General features: G+C 50.0%; 3 protein-coding genes across 8 annotated transcripts; 1 reads left to right on the top strand and 2 right to left on the bottom strand.

Moving 5' to 3' along the window:
* Positions 1–98: 98 nt before the first annotated feature.
* nocte (no circadian temperature entrainment) lies at positions 99–12398 on the bottom strand. Of its 6 annotated transcripts, XM_089264368.1 has the most exons (6): positions 11692–12396; positions 9635–10035; positions 9305–9521; positions 2879–9198; positions 1905–2003; positions 99–1811 (listed from the first exon to the last, which is right to left on the bottom strand). In XM_089264368.1, exons 2-6 carry the CDS (start codon positions 9722–9724, stop codon positions 1173–1175), a joined length of 7365 nt encoding a protein of 2454 aa, XP_089120494.1. In that variant the 5' UTR covers positions 9725–10035; positions 11692–12396; the 3' UTR covers positions 99–1172. The 6 variants fall into 6 exon arrangements, with proteins under 6 accessions (XP_089120494.1, XP_089120491.1, XP_089120488.1 ...); XM_089264365.1 differs by having other exon boundaries at positions 99–2003; positions 9635–10024; positions 11692–12398; XM_089264362.1 differs by having other exon boundaries at positions 99–2003; positions 11692–12398.
* Positions 12399–12576: 178 nt separating this feature from the next.
* On the top strand, positions 12577–14352 carry LOC115565460 (dnaJ protein homolog 1). The gene is made up of 2 exons (XM_089264369.1): positions 12577–13741; positions 14137–14352. Exon 1 carries the CDS (start codon positions 12727–12729, stop codon positions 13699–13701), a length of 975 nt encoding a protein of 324 aa, XP_089120495.1. The 5' UTR covers positions 12577–12726; the 3' UTR covers positions 13702–13741; positions 14137–14352.
* On the bottom strand, positions 14283–16710 carry LOC115565199 (transcription factor grauzone). Its single transcript, XM_030390226.2, has 5 exons — positions 16376–16710; positions 15822–16314; positions 15284–15746; positions 15008–15220; positions 14283–14893 (listed from the first exon to the last, which is right to left on the bottom strand). Exons 1-5 carry the CDS (start codon positions 16496–16498, stop codon positions 14350–14352), a joined length of 1836 nt encoding a protein of 611 aa, XP_030246086.1. The 5' UTR covers positions 16499–16710; the 3' UTR covers positions 14283–14349.
* Positions 16711–18393: the final 1683 nt, after the last annotated feature.

An 18393-nucleotide genomic window follows, 5' to 3' on the forward strand; every position in this document is an offset into this window, starting at 1 on the left:
TTTATGTATGTATGTTTGTAGGTGTCTATATGTATGTATATCTATGTATTTGTAATTTGTTTGACAAAAAATACACTCAGCATTCTATTTAATAATCGTTCTGTTGTGTTTGATTTTGTTTCTCTTTTTTTTTTTGTTTGTTTTTTGTTTTCTTTTTTAACATAAACTAAACGCTAAAAGTTAACACAATACATTTAAAAAAATGATAATTATAATATAAAATATATTTAATATGAATATTTTAATAAATGAAAAGCATAATATTGATTGTTACTTCTTGTTTTGCTGTATTCATGTGTGTGTGTGTGTGTGTATTTGTCTGTGTTTTTGTGAGTGTTGTGTATGTGTTTGTGTGTATATGCGAGTGTGTGGGTTTGGGAATTGGCGTTTGTCAATTGTTTTCCTTTAATTTCTTCTCTTTTAATTACTTTAACGCAGCTGCAGATTCAATCCATATGTTAAATATATATATATATATGTATATGTATACGTATGCGTTTGTGTAGTGTATGTATGTATGTGTGTAACCCAACTAAACTATAAATTACTTTTTTCATACTCTGTGTTTTTTTTTTCTTCACTTTTTTGTGGTGTTTTGTTTTGTTTTCGCATTTTTCGCATTCATTTCTAATCATTTTTTTTTTTTGTGGGCGTGTCTTGCCCCCTTCTTGAGTCAGACATCAAGGTGCTGTCCTTGTTCTTCTTTTGCTCTATATACTTATATGTTGTATCTTTTAGTTGTTGTTTGTTGTTTTTAAATATATTTAAAGTTTTTTTTTTGACATTTTGTATTTTATATTTTTTCCATTTCTCTGTATGAAGTTTTAATTCTGTTTGCGCTATTTGTTAATTCGTTTCTCTCATTGCTTGTTGCCTTTCGCTAATAGTTCGCGTTCTCTGCTGTTACCGTTCTTCTTTATAGTGTTATATGCGTGCGAGCGTGTGTGTGTGTGTGTCTGAGTGTGTATGTATAAGTAAATATTTCGCTTGCTTTGTCACTTTGATCTTCCATTGCTGAATCGCGCATTTTTATGAAGATCTGCGTATGGTTGTGTTTGTGTGTATCTGCATGCGCAGTTGTGAGTCTATGTGTCTGTGTGGGTGTGTGTGTGTGTGTGTGTGTGTGCGAGGGGTTTACTGGGCAATGCCGCGCCATTGGTTCAATCGTAGGCTCAATTGGCATGCCACTCACCACGGTTGGCGCCACCAGCGCCCGCCGCATTATTTGAATAGTAGGGCTTGCTCAGCTGCGCCGTCGCTGCCGCTGCGGGCGAGTTGCCGCCGCCGGCTCCGCCTGGGCCACCAGGGCCGCCGTTGCCGCCATTGTTGGCGCCAGGCGGTACGCCGGGCGCGTTACTATTGCCGGCACTGCCGGCCGCACCGCCCCCTGTCACTTGGCGCATGCTTTGGGCGCGCTGCGCCGCTGCCGCTGCCTGTTCGCGCTGCTGCTGCTGTTGTTGTTGTTGTTGCTGCTGCTGCTGCTGTTGTTGCTGCTGTTGCTGCTGCTGCTGCTGCTGCGGATGCTGTGGATAGTTGTTTGGCCGCTGTATGGGCGCCGGATATCGACCCTGACCACTGCCGCTGCTCTGCCCCACGCTGCCAACGCCACCGTTGCCACCACCACCCACTACCTGGGAGCCGGCGGAGCCGCTGCCCACGGCACCGCTGCCACGGCCGCCGAGTGCATTCATGTTGCTGCCGTTGCCACCCTGCCGTTGCTGCTGAGATTGTTGCTGCTGCTGCTGCTGTTGCTGCTGCTGTTGTTGCTGCTGCTGCTGTTGCTGCTGCAGCACATGATTCTGCAGGTCCCACTGCGCATGAAAGAATTGAGAAGGGTCAGTGAATCGGTTGGCGGACTGCGAGCTGCTGCCATTGTTGTTGCCGTTGCAGTTAAGGCTACTTACGCCGCCATAGTTCTTGTGATGCGGCGGACTTGGCTGCGACTGCCCCTGCTTGGCCAGGTTTATGTCAGCGCTCAATGGACTCTTCAGTTGCCTGCCCATCTGCAAGTGAAATGGGAAACGTGTTAGATGACACTGCAAGGGACCACAAACACCGAATGGGGGCTACGCATGCGTGGCGTGTGCCTTTCCATGCCCCACTAGGCTTACTCTAAACGAAATTTCGACATATCGATACACCCGGGGGGGCCTTGCTCCCTGCTAAAATCGAGTCGCCTGTCAAGCGTAAATCTGACGAAAATCGACGAGAGCCGACAGTTCATTAAAGGGAGAAAGTCTATGTAATTTAAAATATATATCCGAGTTTATATAATACCACATCAGTTTCACAGATCTTCAATTAACCGTCGCAATTCGCGCGTGCGTCTGAGAACTAGTATATATAGTACAAACGTATTTTTCAAGACTACCCCAAGTTCCTGGCAAAGAGACGTGATTTGGGAACAACAAGAAATCGAGCTCGTAATATTTTTCGTTTTCAATTCTCAAGTCTGAATAAAGATCCGGTAAGTTTTTGCTTCTTTGGATCCCCTGCTATATAATTAGACATATTTGCGACCCCCTGAGTTCACGCGGCCTTGATCCACCAGCTTTATGGAAAGATATTTATTTGGGTTTTCTGTTTGATCTAGTTTGTGAAAACTGTTTTGAGGTGATATTTTTATTTAAATTAATGCACATTATATGGTATTTAGTTCAAAGAGAAATATCTCAGTCCCGTATTAGGCTCTGGCTGTGATTAAATATGTAACTGAGTGAACGGGGGGGAGTACGGGTGTGCGAAAGCGTACAAACAGTAATTAATACAAATTGCTGGCGGACTCGTTGTTCATGTGGCTATACATGGGCATATTTGGGTATCTAGAGAGTGTGGTGGTGTGTGTGGTTGATAGTGGTGGACGTGGTTCACTCCTTACCGAGTCCTGCATGTGTCCCTGGCCCTGGCTGTTCTTCAGGTAACCGCCGCCGGGCGTCGGGCCACTTCGGAACTGACTCATGCCCGCCGCCGACAGGAGCTGCGAGTTCATGAACTGCGTGTTGAAGTTGCCCATCGTGTGCTGCGACTGGGGTCCGGGCGGACCATTGGAGCCGGGCGGGCCGCCCTGATGGCCTCCGTACATGCCGGCCGCGGTGGCCAGGCCATAGGTCTGGGCCGCGCCCCCAGCGCCCTGCGGTGGCCCGCCATAGTACTGTGGACCGGTCGGACCTCCGGGTGCGGAATTCGAGTAGTAGCTGTTCGACTGCAGCTGATGGGCGCCGGGCGGCGGTCCGCCCTGTCCCGGATGCGGCGGATATATATTCATGTAGCCCGCATATGGACCGGAGCCGGGCCCGGGTCCGGGTCCTGGCCCAGGACCTGGACCGCCACCACTGCCCGCCGACTTGGAGCCAATCGCCCCGATCGGCTGTTGACTGGGAGGCGGCGGCTTGGCCGCGCCCGACGACATCATGGAACTGCTGTTGGAGGATATGATGGCAACGGCGGCAGCATTCGGATTGTTCAGCTGCTGTGAATTGGGCTGCGGCTGGCCAAAGGGACCGCTGCCGATCCGGTACTGCGACGGCATATTGGAGTACATGTCCGGCGTGGGCGCTGTTGGCGGCGGCGGCATATTGCCGCCATGGCCATGCGGCGTCTGCATGGCGTACGCATTGAAGGCACCGCCAGCAGCTGCCGCCGCCGCCGCTGCCGCATAGTGGCCGGGCAGGCAATGGGCAGCGGCGGCCGCTGCCGCTGAGTATGCGGGCGAGCGGTTCGAATGATCAAGCGAATGGAATGAAGCGTACAGATTGCCCGCCTGCGATGGCGGCGGCGGCGGCGCCAGCTGCGATGAGTTGAACACAACCGCCGGCGGGCTGGGAATCGTTGGAATGCCGCCGACGCCAAACTGCGGCGATGCCTGATAGAACGGCAACTGTTGCTGCTGCTGGGACTGATGTTGCTGCTGCTGCGAGTGCTGCTGCTGCTGCTGTTGGTGGCTAGGCGGCGGTGACATGCCCAGTCCGGCGTGCAGCTGCTTGGCCTTCACCGCCTGCTGATGCTGCTGCGAATGCTGCTGTTGCTGTGGACTGGGATAGTCATCCTGCTGCGGCTGTTGCTGGAATTGCTGGTCCAGCGAGCCGGTGTCGAACGGCGAACCGTGGCTGCCATAGACCGGTCCCGGCGAGGACAGTGCGTGGTGAGCATGGTGTGCCTGCTGCTGGTGATGTGACGGCTGTTGTGGTTGCTGTTGCTGCTGCTGCTGGTGATGGCCCTGCATGTGCACCGCGGATACGGCATAGTGCGACATCTGTTGCTGGAGCTGCTGCTGCGAGGCAGCCACGGCGGCTACAAACGATGCGCCGCTTATGTGGCTGCCGCTGTCATCCACCACCGAGTTTGAGACCTGCTGCTGTCCGTGTTGGCTGTGCTGCGATTGTTGTTGTTGCGCGTGCTGTTGCTGGGCAACGGCTGCTGCAGCTGCTGCGGCCGCCGCTTGCTGTTGTTGTTGAGAATGCTGCTGTTGTTGCTGTTGCGCGTGCTGCTGCTGCTGGTGATGTTGTTGCTGCTGCTGCTGCTGTTGTTGCTGCTGCTGTTGTTGTTGCTGCTGCTGCTGTTGTTGCTGCTGCTGCTGCTGCTGTGCACTAGCCGCATGGCTTGCCTGCTGAGTTGTCTCCGACATGGGCGTGGCCGATTCCCACACCTTTTTCACGCTCGCTATTTTCATATTCAGATCCGCCGTAGAATTGTTCTGCTGCTGTTGTTGTTGCTGCTGCTGCTGCTGTTGTTGCTGTTGTTGTTGTTGTTGTTGTTGCTGCTGCTGCTGCTGGTGTTGTTGAGAGGCCGCCTTGCTGGCCGCTTCCAAACTGTCCACCACCTTGAGCGAGGCAGCATCGTCACTGAAGCTGAAGCCCAATTTCATGTCCTGCTGCTGCTGCTCATCGTCATTTCCGCCGAAGCTCATCTGCGAGAGCGCACTCGATAGGCTCTCGACAGCTGCAGCGGTCGCTGCCCCTCCAAGGGATTGGGGCTTGAGCGGCACAGCGGCGGCCGCTTGGTGCTGCTGCTGCTGCTTGTACGTGGAGTTCTCGAATATGATGGTGTTCACTGGAGCATTGGCGTCTAGCAATAGATTGCCCGCCCCAACCACGCCCACAGCCAGGGCGCTCTTGTCACCAATGGCCGACAGCTTGGACTTGTCGCCAATTGGCGCCGTTGTTGCTGATGCAGCAGCTGCTGCTGCTGCCGTTGCTGCTGCCACTGGTGGCGCAATTGTTGTGCATTCGCTAGTCTTCTTTTTGCCGGGCACATCGCTGCCTGGGGCAGCCAATAGGGGCAGTCCAGCAGAGGCGGCGCCAACGACAGCTGTGCTCAGTCCTGGCGGCGGCCTGGCTCCTGCTGCTCCCGCTGTTCCGGCTCCCGTCGCTGGGCCCGTTGCAGGCCCATCTTTGTGTGGCTCCTCCTTGGCCACGGCAGTGTTGGGTATATTAATGTTGCTTACGATGTTGGTGTTGGTGTTGCTGTTGCTGCTGCTAGCATTGCCGCTGCCGGCAGTCTTCTCCTTGTCGGCCAACAGCTCCTCCTTCTCGTCCTTGCCCTTGTGCAGTCCTGCACTGAGCGCCATCTGATTCTGCTTGGTCTTGTCCAGATCCGACACATTGCCCGTCTCCGATTCAGAGTTACGCTTGCTGTACTCCTCATAGCCCAATCGGCCATACGCACGTCCTCCGCTCGCTGGCTGTCGTCGGAAACCGGACGCCGAGCTGCCTGCACTGGAGAGACCACCGCGTCCTCGGCGCGAGGGCTCGCCTCTTGGCGAAAAGCCCGCCTTGTTAACTCCCGCGCCTGCTCCCGATCCAGCTCCTGCTGCTGCTGCAGCCGTCACACCAGAGCCGCTGCTGTTGCTGCTCTGATCGGAACGAGTCTGCACTTTTGGACTTCGTCGCGATGCGCCACCGCCACCACCACTGCTGCTATAACAATCCTCGTCGACGTCTTCCGATTGCTCGGACTGCTCACCTCCGCTGCCGTAGTAGCGACGGCCGCCGCTGCCTGCACCACCGCTGTTGCGGCTGCTCCAGTCGCTGTTGCTGCGCTGTCCGCGATAGCTGCCACCGCCAGCTCCACTGGCCGGATAGCTCCTGCCCGCGCCCCTTGTCGTGTGCAGTTCCTCACGCCCGCCGCGACCACCACGTGGACTGGGACGCTTGCCAGCCGCAAACTGCACGGCGGATGCTGCAGTGGAGGCGATCGTTGAGTTACGGGACACCTCCTTGTCATCATCCTTGGCAGCAGAGAATCCAGCCAGCTTGGCCGCCTCCGTCTCTGCGCCCTTGTCGCCAGCTTCGCGATCTGCCGGCTTCTCCTCCGGCTTGTCAACGGGCTCAACGCTGCGCCTCAATATCTGTGTGGGCTGAATGGGCTGCATGGGCTCCAACGGCTGTTTCTGGAGCGTGCTGCTGCTTGTTGAGAGGGCCTTCTCCTCGCTGAGGCTTGGCTGTCGCGCTGGCCGCTGTAGTATCTTAATCTGTACGGCTGAGTCGTGGCTGTGCGTGGATGAGAAGCTCTCCTCGCGATGACGATGATGCTTCTGCTCAGCATCCGTTTGCTCCGCCCAGGACGAGCAGGAGCCACCGCCCATGTGCACATCATCGCCGGAGGAAACGCTCGTCTTGCGATGCGAATTCTCCGAAATGCTGCGCGACTGCATCAACTGCTGCTGCTGTCCACTGCGATACTCCTGGCCACGCGTATACCTGGACTGCTCCAGCTCACGGCCACTGGATGCTCCCACTGCATTCGCATCCTGCTCCTCAGCTCTGGCACTGTCATGACGATTGCGGCCGTAGCTGCCACTGCCGCTGCCCACTCGCGCATAGCCGCCTGAGATGCTGCGGACTCCGCTGCCGGAGCCGCCGCCACCGCCGCTGCTGCCACCACTGCCGCTGGAGCCGGCGTTGCCGCTGCCGCCCTTTTGCAGATAGCGGGAGTTGCTGCCATCGAAGGCGCTACTGGCCGAGGCGCTCTTCTCGAGACCACCGCGCGGCAATTGCTGCTGTTGTTGCTGCTGCTGCTGGCGCTGGAAACGCGGCGGTAAATTCGATTGGAAATGCGTCATGAAGACGGGCTTTTGGCCATAATCGCCGGCGGCTGCAGATGCCGCACTTGGAGCCGAGGCGGAGCCATTGCCACCGCCGCTGCCCATGCTTGAGATGCTGCCACGCGGTCGCCGCTGCTGCTGCAGCTGTTGCTGCTGTCCGGCACCTCCGCCCTCGTCCTCGCTGACATTGGCCAGGGGCACGGCTGGTGCCTCGCTGCTGGCAGTGGCCGGGGTGCCACCGCTGCTCTCGCTGAGCGCCTTCTTGCTGTTCATCTTCATCTCAAGCTCCTGCAGCTTCTTTGCCGCCGCCTGTTTCCGTTCCATCTGGCGACGCTCCTCCTCCTCCTTGCGCTGCTTAACACGCTCATAGACGCCAGCATCGAGAGCAATGCCACCGCTACCAACGACCACATTGCCCGCACTGCTACGGTGGCCGTTCTGCTGTCGCTGATCCTGGCCCTGACCCTGATCCGCTGGGCCATCCAAGTCCCGCTCGCTGCTGTCCTTACCGCGCTGCCACGAGCTGCTGCCCGACGACTTGCGCTGATCGCTGGATTGGATTGATTGCTGCTGCTGCTTATTGTGGCTGTTATTGCTGCTGCTGCTGTTGTGGTGCTGATCGTCCAGACTGGCGTGCTCCTCATCATCCGAAAATGTTAGTTTCTTTGTGTAGTCAATTTCATCCTGTTTTGTCCAGCTATCGTCCTTCGCAATCGCATTTAGGCGCTCCAGATCCTCTTCCCTAATGATGGGACGCTGCATTTGAGCCACCTCTGGCTCTACCACATAGTCCTTGTCTTTGTCCTTGCGGCCACCGGGCCCGTTCGTCTGCAGCTGCTGCTGCTGCGGCGGTGTTGTCGCCCCTCCACTTCCTCCCATCGTACCTGACGGTGGTGGCGTCGTCATCGCTGCATTGCCAGCGCCTGGACGCTTCGGTATCGCAGCCGCGGCACGAAAACTGCCCAGAATGGCTGGCGAGGCGGATCGGTTGCCGGTGATGCCATTTTGATAGGGCGCTGGCGCCGACGAGCCCAGATCTGAGGAAATGCTGGATGAGGCATTTGCCACAGCCGCTGCCATTGTAGGCCCACCTCCGATGCCGGAGGCGGGCAGCGGTGCTCCACTACGCATGAATGACGGCATTAGCGAGAGTATGGGCAGTGGTACACTGCCGCCCGATCCTGCGCCCGCACCGCTCCCATTGGCCGGTATCTGGTGGCCCTGGCCCTGTTGGTTCAAAGCCAGCTCCTTGGCGGCCTTCTCCTGCTGCTGCAGCCAAGCGGCTGGGTCGTTTTGGGGACGCAGGCTCATTTCGCTGAGTTCGCTGCTGCTGCTGTTGCCGCCGCCGCCGACGTCGTCGCTGCCATCTCTGTAATTGCCGGAATCCGCATTGGTGGCACTGCCCCGATGCAAGTGGTGTCCACCGTGTCCGCCAAACTGACGACCATGATGGCCATGGTGATCGCGATAATCTCGCTGCTGTTGCTGTTGATAATGATGATTCTGGTGATGATGTGCGTGCTGTTGACCCTGGTAATGCGCCTGCTGGTCCTTTGATGATTTGCCACCGCCGCCGGCTGCGCCCGCATGACCACCTGAGGATGCAGCGCCACCGCTGCCGCCCATCAATGTGGGGAATTCGTATTGAAACTGTGGACTCTGATAGTGCGGCACCACCTGCTGCTGTTGTTGCTGATGATGACGGTTGCCATAATGGCCGCCATGCCCGCCATGGCCACCGGTGCCGCCTGCACGTTCGTGTCCTGTCGTTATCGCTGACCATGTCTTGGGTGAGTTATTCGCGTGACCGCCGCTGCCGCTTCCAGCAACACCACCCGACCCTGCTCCGCCGCTGCCGGCCGATGCGCCTCCGCTTGTCGCCGAGTTATTTATTAATTTCAAATTCTTATTGTTATTGCTGTTGCTGCTGTGGCTGTTACTGTTGCTGGTGCTGTTATTGTTGCTGCTGTTGTTATTGTATTTGCTAGCGTTATTGTGGTTGTGGCCAAGAGCTGATCCTCCCGCTGCACTGTGTCCACTAGCGATATTGTTGTGGCCAGCGCTGTTTGCACCTGCGCCACTTGCCGCTGCACTGATCGCTGTTCCGCCCGCGCCTCCTGCGTTTGAGCCGCCGCTGATCGTACTGCTGCTGTTGCCTGAAAGCCCAGCATGTAAACAAAATAAGAAAAAACAATTATTTTTAACACCAATCGATTCTTCTCAACTTATTCAACAATCGCTATATCTAATCAGATCGCTTACCTTCAACAGATGCAAGGAGATTGTTGTTGTTGTTGGTGCTGATGTTGCTCAAAGGCGTCGCACTGTTGGTGGTGCTGCTACTGATGATGTTCGTCTCGGCCTTTAGGGATGGCAGATTGGCCGGTGGCCGCCTAGCTGAAGGCACTTTTCCCAAAATTTGCATTCCATGTTTACGCGGCACTTGATTCTTTTGGGCAGATGGTTCACTCGATTCGCCCTGAAAATTGTTAAGAAATGGTTGCATGGTCGTTGATTGAGATGGTAATCAATTAAGTTAGCATTGAGGACAGACATGTGAGACAAGCTTTTCTTCTATATATTGATTCTTACTCGGCTATTCTTGTACATGCGATTTATATCCAACGCTGTGAATTTGGGCTTGGCATTTCGCTCTCCCCTACTTCCCCCCAGTGTACTCATGCTGCCAATAGATCCTCATTAGCGTTAGCTTCCTTTGCCGCCTACTGCTGCCACGCGTTCCACGCCAATCGCACTCGATTCGCTTTAGATGTGATGCAAATATTTGCAGACGTTCGAAAGTCGGACTGTGCTAATGTCGATGTCGATGTCGATGTGGATGTCGATTTCGATTTGAGGAGGTCGAGATCTGTTTTAGTTGCCTCCTTGGCGCCTTACGTTTTGTTCTTGCTTCTTCCTTGTAGTTTCTCTTCACGATTCTTCTCTGTGTTTGCTGTATGGTTCTCAGTCTTCTTGTGTGAGCTGTAAAACGACTAATAGCAAGAGCGAATAAGAGAGAGACTCACTAAAAGAGGGTGTGTAATTGGGTGGGGGGTGTCATATTGTAAGCTGGTACTTGCTACTGGTACCGCTGCTGCTGTTGCTAATGCAACTGCAACTGCTGCTGCCGCTTCATTTGTTTGTTGCAATTTTTGTGTATTGTTTTTTTTTTTTTTTTTTTTTTTTTTTTTTTTTTTGTTTTGGTACGTGGGCCGCCGGGTCGCATTGATGCATGCATGCGTGTGTTGGCGTTAACGTATATGTATATACGTGTATTTATGTATGTATGCACACCTCCATGGGGGCTACACAGCCGCCCCATGTCCATAAAATAAAGAGCGAGCAAAGTATAGAGCTCACCCTACATTCAAAAATGCGTGCGAACGAGATGGCAATAAATACCTCTCTGTAAGTTGTATGTGCTTGTGCTCAAATGCTGGGCCCCCGCCCCCGCCCTTCAACACGACTACAGCACACGACGGCGCGACCCACACATACAATAACAGAACACAAGACACAAGAAGTATGCGGCGGTGGCGTCTTCGTGTAATAAATGAGGAAGAACAATGGCTGACACAGAGAAGCCTGGCACCACTATCAAAAATAGAGAATTGAAAAAAAGAGGAGAAAACAAAAGCATCGCATATGCAAACTCTCAAATTATGGCAATTTACGCTGTTCCTATTTTTATAGAAAATAAGGGATTGAGCAGGTGCACATCAAAAAACTAAAATGCTTGCTAACATTTTTTTAAAGTGGCCTATAACAACAAAAACCATTCACACAAACGCACTAACAGACACACACATAGAATATATCGCTGAGAGAAAGAGAGGCGCATCGGGCGACACACGCGCACTTTGCTTTGTTATTTCCGTAGTTTATAATAAGCTACACACCAGCTTAATTATAAGCTACACATTTCCCGAGCTTGGCCAAATAAACACGACATTTGCAGCACACTTATTAAGTCTCGAGTCGTCAAAAGGCACAGTAAAATGTGCCGTTTAATAGCGACACACGTTTGCTCGCACTCACTACACACACTCATGCACACTTATACGAACACGCATTCGCAGAACTGTTTGTCTATGAACGACTGAATTATAGGTTTATTTGCATTTTCTATCGTATTTACAGTGTTTGAAGTTTACTGCGCTGGATATCTATTCGATATTAGATTTTGACACCAATTGCTTTTTTTTACCAATAAAAATTAACTGCACTTTATCCACCGCGCGAGAAGTTTGCCGCTGGTTCTTCTTCTTTTTAGTGCTATTCTTTTCGCAGTACGTTTGTATGCGACATGAATGTGCTTGTGTGTCTAGCGGTGGCACAGCGTTGCCACATGCGCTCCATTTATCGAGCCAGACCGTTAAAACTATGTTTTTCCTTACACGTAACGCTAACGTAATGCAGCACAAGCAATGATAAAAATTATTATTGCAGATGTGTTAATAACATATTTTAAATATTGCCAATAAAAACACAAACGATAAACCTGCTGTCGTCGCCGCCACCGTTAACGACAATGCAACAGCATCAATATATGCAGCACGAGTGTGAGTGAGACAATAAGAGCATGTGGTCTATACAGCAGCAATAACAAAAACATCAAGCATTGAAACGTAAATGTATATAGTGCTTACCCTTTTACACTCAGAGCATACACCGCACACACAGTTCGTTGCTCCTTGGCTCCTTTTTTCTTTCTTTTTGTACGTTTTTTGCACTCTTCTACGCTTACTCAGCCGTTTGCAAAAAAAATATAACCAAATGTTTTTCAGTCACGACACGTTAGAGTGACCCTTCTTTTAAGAAAGAGCGCGGTTGCGGAAACGATTTTTAATTTGTTTGCTTTTTCGATTGGCGAAATCAATTTTATTAGTCTCTTGCCGTCGCTATTCAACGCGTTTGGGCCGCTGTTGTTAGCTGTGTTGCGCTGGCTGTCTGCCTGCCCGTCTGTCTGTCTGTCTGGCTTTGGCTCTCCTACGTTCTCGCTTGTTAGCGCTCTCTGTCTCTCTACCGTTGTTCTCCAATGCTTTGGCTGCTGCTGCTGCTCTGGTCGCTTTTTGCAAGTGTATAGATGAAAAATGTAATCGAAATCCAAGGTGCTGAAACTAGTTTGATTCACTTTTCCTCTTGGATTCTTTGAATATAGCACACACACACGCTTTATATGCTCGCATTTATAACACTATTTTGTGAAGCATTTACTTTATTATTACTTTTGGTGCGTTCTTTTCACGTAATACGTAATTGTACCATTAGTTTAAATCGTATGTATTTTTTGCACACAGTGCTGCCAGCCTGCGCTCACGGCGTTGCATTCTAGTGGTGAACGATATTTTTTAAATGGGGATACATTCTGTTAAAAGGGGGAGCAAGTCTGTTAAGTGGGCATACCGCTGTTAACTGTGGAGTAAAACTTGCTTTTTGGCGATAAATATGTATTAAATAGGGGCTGCATTTTATTTGTTCCAATTTGCAGCAGTCCGGCAGCACTGAACTTCTTTAGTGATCGATAGCTCTAAAATCGAATTTGATTAGTTCAAGGCGCACTCTTAAATTTGACAGAACACAAAATTAGCAGTGAACAGTTTCTTTCTTATTTGTCGAATACGTCAAAGATTTTGTTGTAAAAAAAGCACTGTAAACTGATTATTGAAAGCGTATTACCAAAGATGGGCAAGGACTTTTATAAAACGCTCGGCATTAGCCGCAACGCTAAAGACGACGAGATAAAGAAGGCGTATAGAAAGTTGGCGCTCAAGTACCATCCGGACAAGAACAAGAGCTCTAAGGCAGAGGAACGTTTCAAAGAGGTGGCCGAGGCGTACGAGGTGCTTTCGGATAAAAAGAAGCGCGACATCTATGATCAATTTGGCGAGGAGGGACTCAAGTATGGAATACCTGGTCGTTCCAGCGGCCAAGGTTGCTCGTCCTTCGCCTATCAGTTCCATGGCGATCCACGCGCTACGTTTGCGCAGTTCTTTGGATCGAGCGATCCATTCGGCATGTTTTTTGGCGATAATCTTGAGCAAATCTTCCAGGCGGAGGACAATCCGCGCAATATTTGGAGCAATGCTGGGAACTTCCAGGCACGTCCCGCACAGGATCCGCCCATTGAGCATGAGCTATATGTGGCCCTAGAGGACATCAACAGTGGCTGCAACAAGAAAATGCAAATATCGCGCATCAGAATGCATAATGGCCAGTCGCGCAAAGACACCAAATTGCTGGACATCGAGATCAAGCCCGGCTGGAAGGCTGGCACCAAGATTACATTTCCCAAGGAGGGCGACGAGGCACCCAACCGCATAGCGGCCGACATAGTGTTCATCATACGCGACAAGCCGCATCCAGTGTTCCAGCGCGACGGCAGCGACATCCAATACACTGCCAAAATATCCCTGAAGCAGGCACTGTGCGGCGCCACCATCCAGGTGCCGACACTGCAGGGATCTCCATTCCCGTTGTGCACCAACGGGGAGATCATAAAGCCAACAACCATTAAGCGTTTCCCTGACCGCGGCCTACCACTTCCAAAGAATTCGACACGCCGAGGTGCGCTTTTGGTTAACTTTAACATCATCTTTCCAGACACATTGGCCACCAGCCAGGTCAAAACGCTGGGTGAGCTGCTGCCTAATCATTAGTAACATGCGCAAGGATAAGCGCATAACACTCACATACATACTTACACACACACACACACACACACACACACACACACACACACACACACACACACACACACACACACACACACACACACACACACACACACACACACACACACACACACACACACACACACACACACACATACAGGCATACAGGCATATCACACACACACACACACACATACACAGGCATATCACACACACACACACACACACAGGCATATCACACACACACACATACATAGCACACACACACATACATACACAGGCATAGCACACATATACATAGCACACATACACGCATAGCACACACACACACACGCATAGCACATACACACGAATAGCACACACGCACACACAGAAACACACGCGTATCACAACATGCACAGACATGCATAGCACACACACACAAACACACGCATAGCACACACACACACGCATAGCACATACATGCATAGACATGCATAGCACACGCACACACACACATGCATAGCACACACACACACGCGCATAGCATGGCACACACAGAAGAACACACATAATATAATATATATAGATATACGCATTTAATGTAAATTCCTTGTTAAATGGATATACACAATATAGCTACAGTCGAGCTAACTAAACGTGCGGCGGCTTTAATTGCGGGTTGTGGGAGCGAGCCATCTTCGCCTTGAGCCACTCGTCCGCATGCCGTTGCTTGATGTGGACATACATATTGGAACGGCTGCGGCACTCCTTGGGGCAATGGGGGCAATTGTAGAGCTGCAGGCCGGTATGGATGGCCATGTGCTCCTCCAGGTTGCGCTGCTGCTTGAAGCTCTTCTCGCAGTACGTGCACTGCAGATTTGTGGTCAGCTTGTGGGCGTATTTGATGTGGGCGCGCAGCGCTGTCCGGGAGCTGCACGTCTTGGAGCAGTGCTTGCATGTGGTGTCGGTGCTGTCGTGCGTGAACCGATGCAGCCGCAGGCTGTGCTCGTTCTTCAGCCAGACACCGCAGACGGGGCACTCCATGGCCGGCGCCACGAATCCCTGGTGCTCCTGCAGATGCCGTTCGAAGGATGGCTTAAACTTGAACTTTTTGCCGCATATATCACAGACATGCGGATGCAGGTCTTCGTGTATGGACTGTATATGCCGTCGCAATCTGTGCACATTCGCAAAGCTGCGAGAGCGAGAGAGAGAGAGAGAAAGAGAGAGAGAAAATAGCACGAAAGAGAGAGAGAGAGGGTGCATGTGGTAGAGCGAGAGGTAAAATCTTATCGTATTGTGCACTCACCTCTTGTGGCATATGTGACAGCTGTGCTCCAACTGGTCCGTGTCGTGCTTGAGCAGATGATTCCCGAGACGCCGCTCGCTGCTGAAGGTGCGCTCACACTTCGGGCACGGATACTTCAGCACTTTGCCAATCTGGGCCACTTTGTTGTGCACCGTCTCAATGTGCGTGGCCAGGTAGTCCTGTGAGTTGAGCGACTTATTGCATATGGAACAGCTGCAGGAGTAAATTGGCTATTAATGACTATTGACGCCACAACCGAAGTGAATCGAGCATTACGTGAAGAGCTTGGGATTGAGGTGTTTGCGTATGTGATCCATTAGCTTGGAGGCCCGATTGAACACCTTGTTGCAGCACTTCAAATACGCGTCGCGCTGATGTGCCTCCAGGAAGTGGACCTTAAGCTGGGACAGGTACTTGGTGCTGTAGTCGCACAGGTCACAGTCGGCGCTCATATAGCTGGCGATCGCCTCCTCGTAGCGCTTCGTCAGCTGAGCGCGCGAGCAGCCCTTCGGCTTGCGCTCGAGTGCCGCCTGCAGTTCGTTCTCTTGCGCATCGGTTGGCTCACTGTTTGCTGATTTTTTCCGTCGCGCTCTGCTGCCATCGATTCCACTATCATCCAGCAACTGATCCAGCTCCTGGGCTAGCGTGAGTGTTCGCTTGTTGTTGCGCCTCGTTATGACGCGTTGGGCTCTGCGCTTCGGCTTGAGTTTGTGCTGCAGCTTGACCAGGGGCACTTCGTCTGCAAGTTGCATGCAAGCCATATTGAGTTGTTGAATTTACTATTATTTCTTCATTTTCGGCGGTCGTTACTCACCATCATCGTCATCGGTGGATGCATTTCGCACGCTTTCGCTGCTTTCATGCATCACAGGCTTCTCATCCGTGGCGTGTGTTTGATTGTCGTTGCTGCCGTTGGCATCGTCATCGCCATCGCCATCGCTGAGATCTGTGGCGTGCAGCTGTAAAAACTTCTCCGACTGGAACTGCTCTTGTTTTGGGTCAGACGCAAGTGGCGGCAACTCCACGGTGTCCACATTAATATCGAGTACACTGCCAAGCAGCTTCAGATTGTGTATGTCCAATGGCTTCTCGTCCATCTCGTCGGCGACCAGTGGGAACTCATCAATGTTGACATCGACATCGATGCCCGTCCATTTGAGGGCGACACAGTCGACGTCCACGTTCAGGAACTCCTTTTTAAGTGTCCCCTGTTTCTGCTCCACCAGCTGCCAGAAGTTGTTGAAGTCCTCCAAATGCTCGCAGCATTCATGACAGATGCTCGTCGAGATGTTGTCATCGGGTAATATCTGCAATGCATGGACAAACCCCGATTCATTTCATTGCTTAATTGGCACGGTGAAAACTCACCTCGAGCTGCAGAAACTTGGCTATCATCTTGAGCAGGGAGGACTCGGCTAGGGTGTCGCTGGTTTCGAACAGATAGACGGCATTGTTTGCGTTTATGTTTTTTAAACACAAGCGACAGATCATATTGCGGCGTTTTCAACATAAATTTAACCAATTAATGTATTATCAATTGTTTGGTTTTGATTTAGCGATGGCCTCTTCAGATATCAACTTATCGACTTGCTAAATTGGCACCACATCGATGCGCGAAAACCATTCAGTGGTGGACTTTTCAAAAGTGACAAGTATTTGGCTAATGTTTTGCTAGGTATCTAATCAAGGTATATCTAAAAAAATCTACAGTGTTGTTTGATATGTTCATTATTAATACAACTAGATAAATACATAATTTATAGACATTAATTTTGTATCGCAGCGCATTAAATGAGTTCTCGATAACGAACTTGCGGCACAATCGTGCGGTATCGATAATTATTTGAGAAAAACAAAAGACAAATGTGTACACAATCGATTAAAAGTAATTGAATTGCAGTATTTTTATTTTGGCGCGATATGCTTGATTTCAAAATTTGTATTGCATGTAGTTTTGCTTTTTGTATTGGGAATATCAATCGTATCGTTCCCTCAACGATGTTCACTAAAAGGGAATCCCACGAATAATTCAGTCATTCTGCAGTTTTAACTGCTATTCAACATTTTTTGGATTATGAGGAATCGAGTATCAGCCTTTTCTGTTCTTATTTTGGTTTCTACGCATACGAATTGCATGCATCAGCAATATATATTTGCGATTTTTTATGCACAAAGAAAAAAGTATAGTAATTTTATATTTCTTGTTTATTTGGACATCCCTTGGGTACGGCAAATAAAACGAAGGAGTACTGAATGCAAGGGATAATCCTAAGGCGAAATGAATATCAATAAGAACATAGTTTCTTATGATGTTGCCAACAAATCTATGGAGCAGTTACTACAGCCACTAATCATACAACACATTGACACAGAGTATAAATTTTGTTTGCATACTAAAATCTAAGCATTTGCTCGGGAACTTACTTTTAAGTTCGGGCTACGATAATATGGCAAAGCACAAACATTTGTGTTGTTAATACTAGAGCATAGGCACTAATGTATCGATTCTTTTTTGCAATGCTCGAACCAATCAACATTGATGCTTGTATAGCGAATGCAACAACCCAGTTGTTATACTGATTTTCATTGGCTAAGCGCGAAACCGACTGTTATATTAAATGCAAATAAAAAAATTTATGGTATGGCAACGCTGTCAATTTTAATCAATATTTTAAAATTAAAATTAAATTAAACATATATGTAATATTTTATAAATGATTACCAGTTAAAGCAAACAGCTGTAGCGTGGCCTTCAGTTAAAGCAAATACAAATCTAATAGGCGAGGGAAGAGACATACAGAGTTAAAAAAAAAACAATGGTATGCTTAATTCTTTAAATTGAATATATATTTTGAAAGAATAACTTATTTCCAACAGCTAAAGAATAATAACTACAATAATTATAACAATAATAAAAGAGCGAGTGTCAATTTACGATATATTGTGCTTCCATGGATATCAGCGATCGGTGTTATCGATATATCGATGCTGCTGGCAAAATCCAATTTCCACACAATGACTAGCGGCAGCAGCCATGTTCTTGCATCAGATAGTTAGGAGCAATAGGCAAGAACAGTTATACATTTTTTATAATCTTAATTTTAATTTGTACACCCTCCTTGTGTTACCCACAAAAACATATATACACACACACACACTAGGGCACATTATTTATTACGAAGTCAATAAGTCGAAATTGCTATATTTTCCGCAGTTTTTGTTGTTTAAACCTAGTTTCTGCTGAAAGCTAAAGCGACCATAAAATCGAAAATGAATAGGGAATAATTTTGTCATCATATTCTAGTTTATTTTGCGCGGTACAGTCTGAAATCAATTGGTAAGTTGTCAAGCTTCTGCACTGCAGACACACACGCGCGCATACATCA

The sequence above is a fragment of the Drosophila navojoa genome, chromosome X (genome assembly GCF_054131105.1).
Source record: "Drosophila navojoa isolate 15081-1374.11 chromosome X, UAZ_NAV_1.0, whole genome shotgun sequence".
Taxonomy (NCBI): domain Eukaryota; kingdom Metazoa; phylum Arthropoda; class Insecta; order Diptera; family Drosophilidae; genus Drosophila; species Drosophila navojoa.

What these genes read in the sequence shown, in the direction of transcription:
- LOC115565460 (XM_089264369.1), top strand. Translation starts at nt 12,727, where the DNA reads ATGGGCAAGGACTTTTATAAAACGCTCGGCATTAGCCGCAACGCTAAA.
- nocte (XM_089264365.1), bottom strand. Translation starts at nt 9,724, where the DNA reads ATGAGTACACTGGGGGGAAGTAGGGGAGAGCGAAATGCCAAGCCCAAA. An exon ending in GCATGTACAAGAATAGCCGA is followed by an intron (nt 9,522 to 9,634) that starts GTAAGAATCAAT and finishes AACAATTTTCAG; the next exon opens with GGCGAATCGAGTGAACCATC. An exon ending in AGGGACACATGCAGGACTCG is followed by an intron (nt 2,004 to 2,878) that starts GTAAGGAGTGAA and finishes TTTCACTTGCAG; the next exon opens with ATGGGCAGGCAACTGAAGAG.
- LOC115565199 (XM_030390226.2), bottom strand. Translation starts at nt 16,498, where the DNA reads ATGATCTGTCGCTTGTGTTTAAAAAACATAAACGCAAACAATGCCGTC. An exon ending in CCAAGTTTCTGCAGCTCGAG is followed by an intron (nt 16,315 to 16,375) that starts GTGAGTTTTCAC and finishes CATGCATTGCAG; the next exon opens with ATATTACCCGATGACAACAT. An exon ending in CTCAATCCCAAGCTCTTCAC is followed by an intron (nt 15,221 to 15,283) that starts GTAATGCTCGAT and finishes TTACTCCTGCAG; the next exon opens with CTGTTCCATATGCAATAAGT.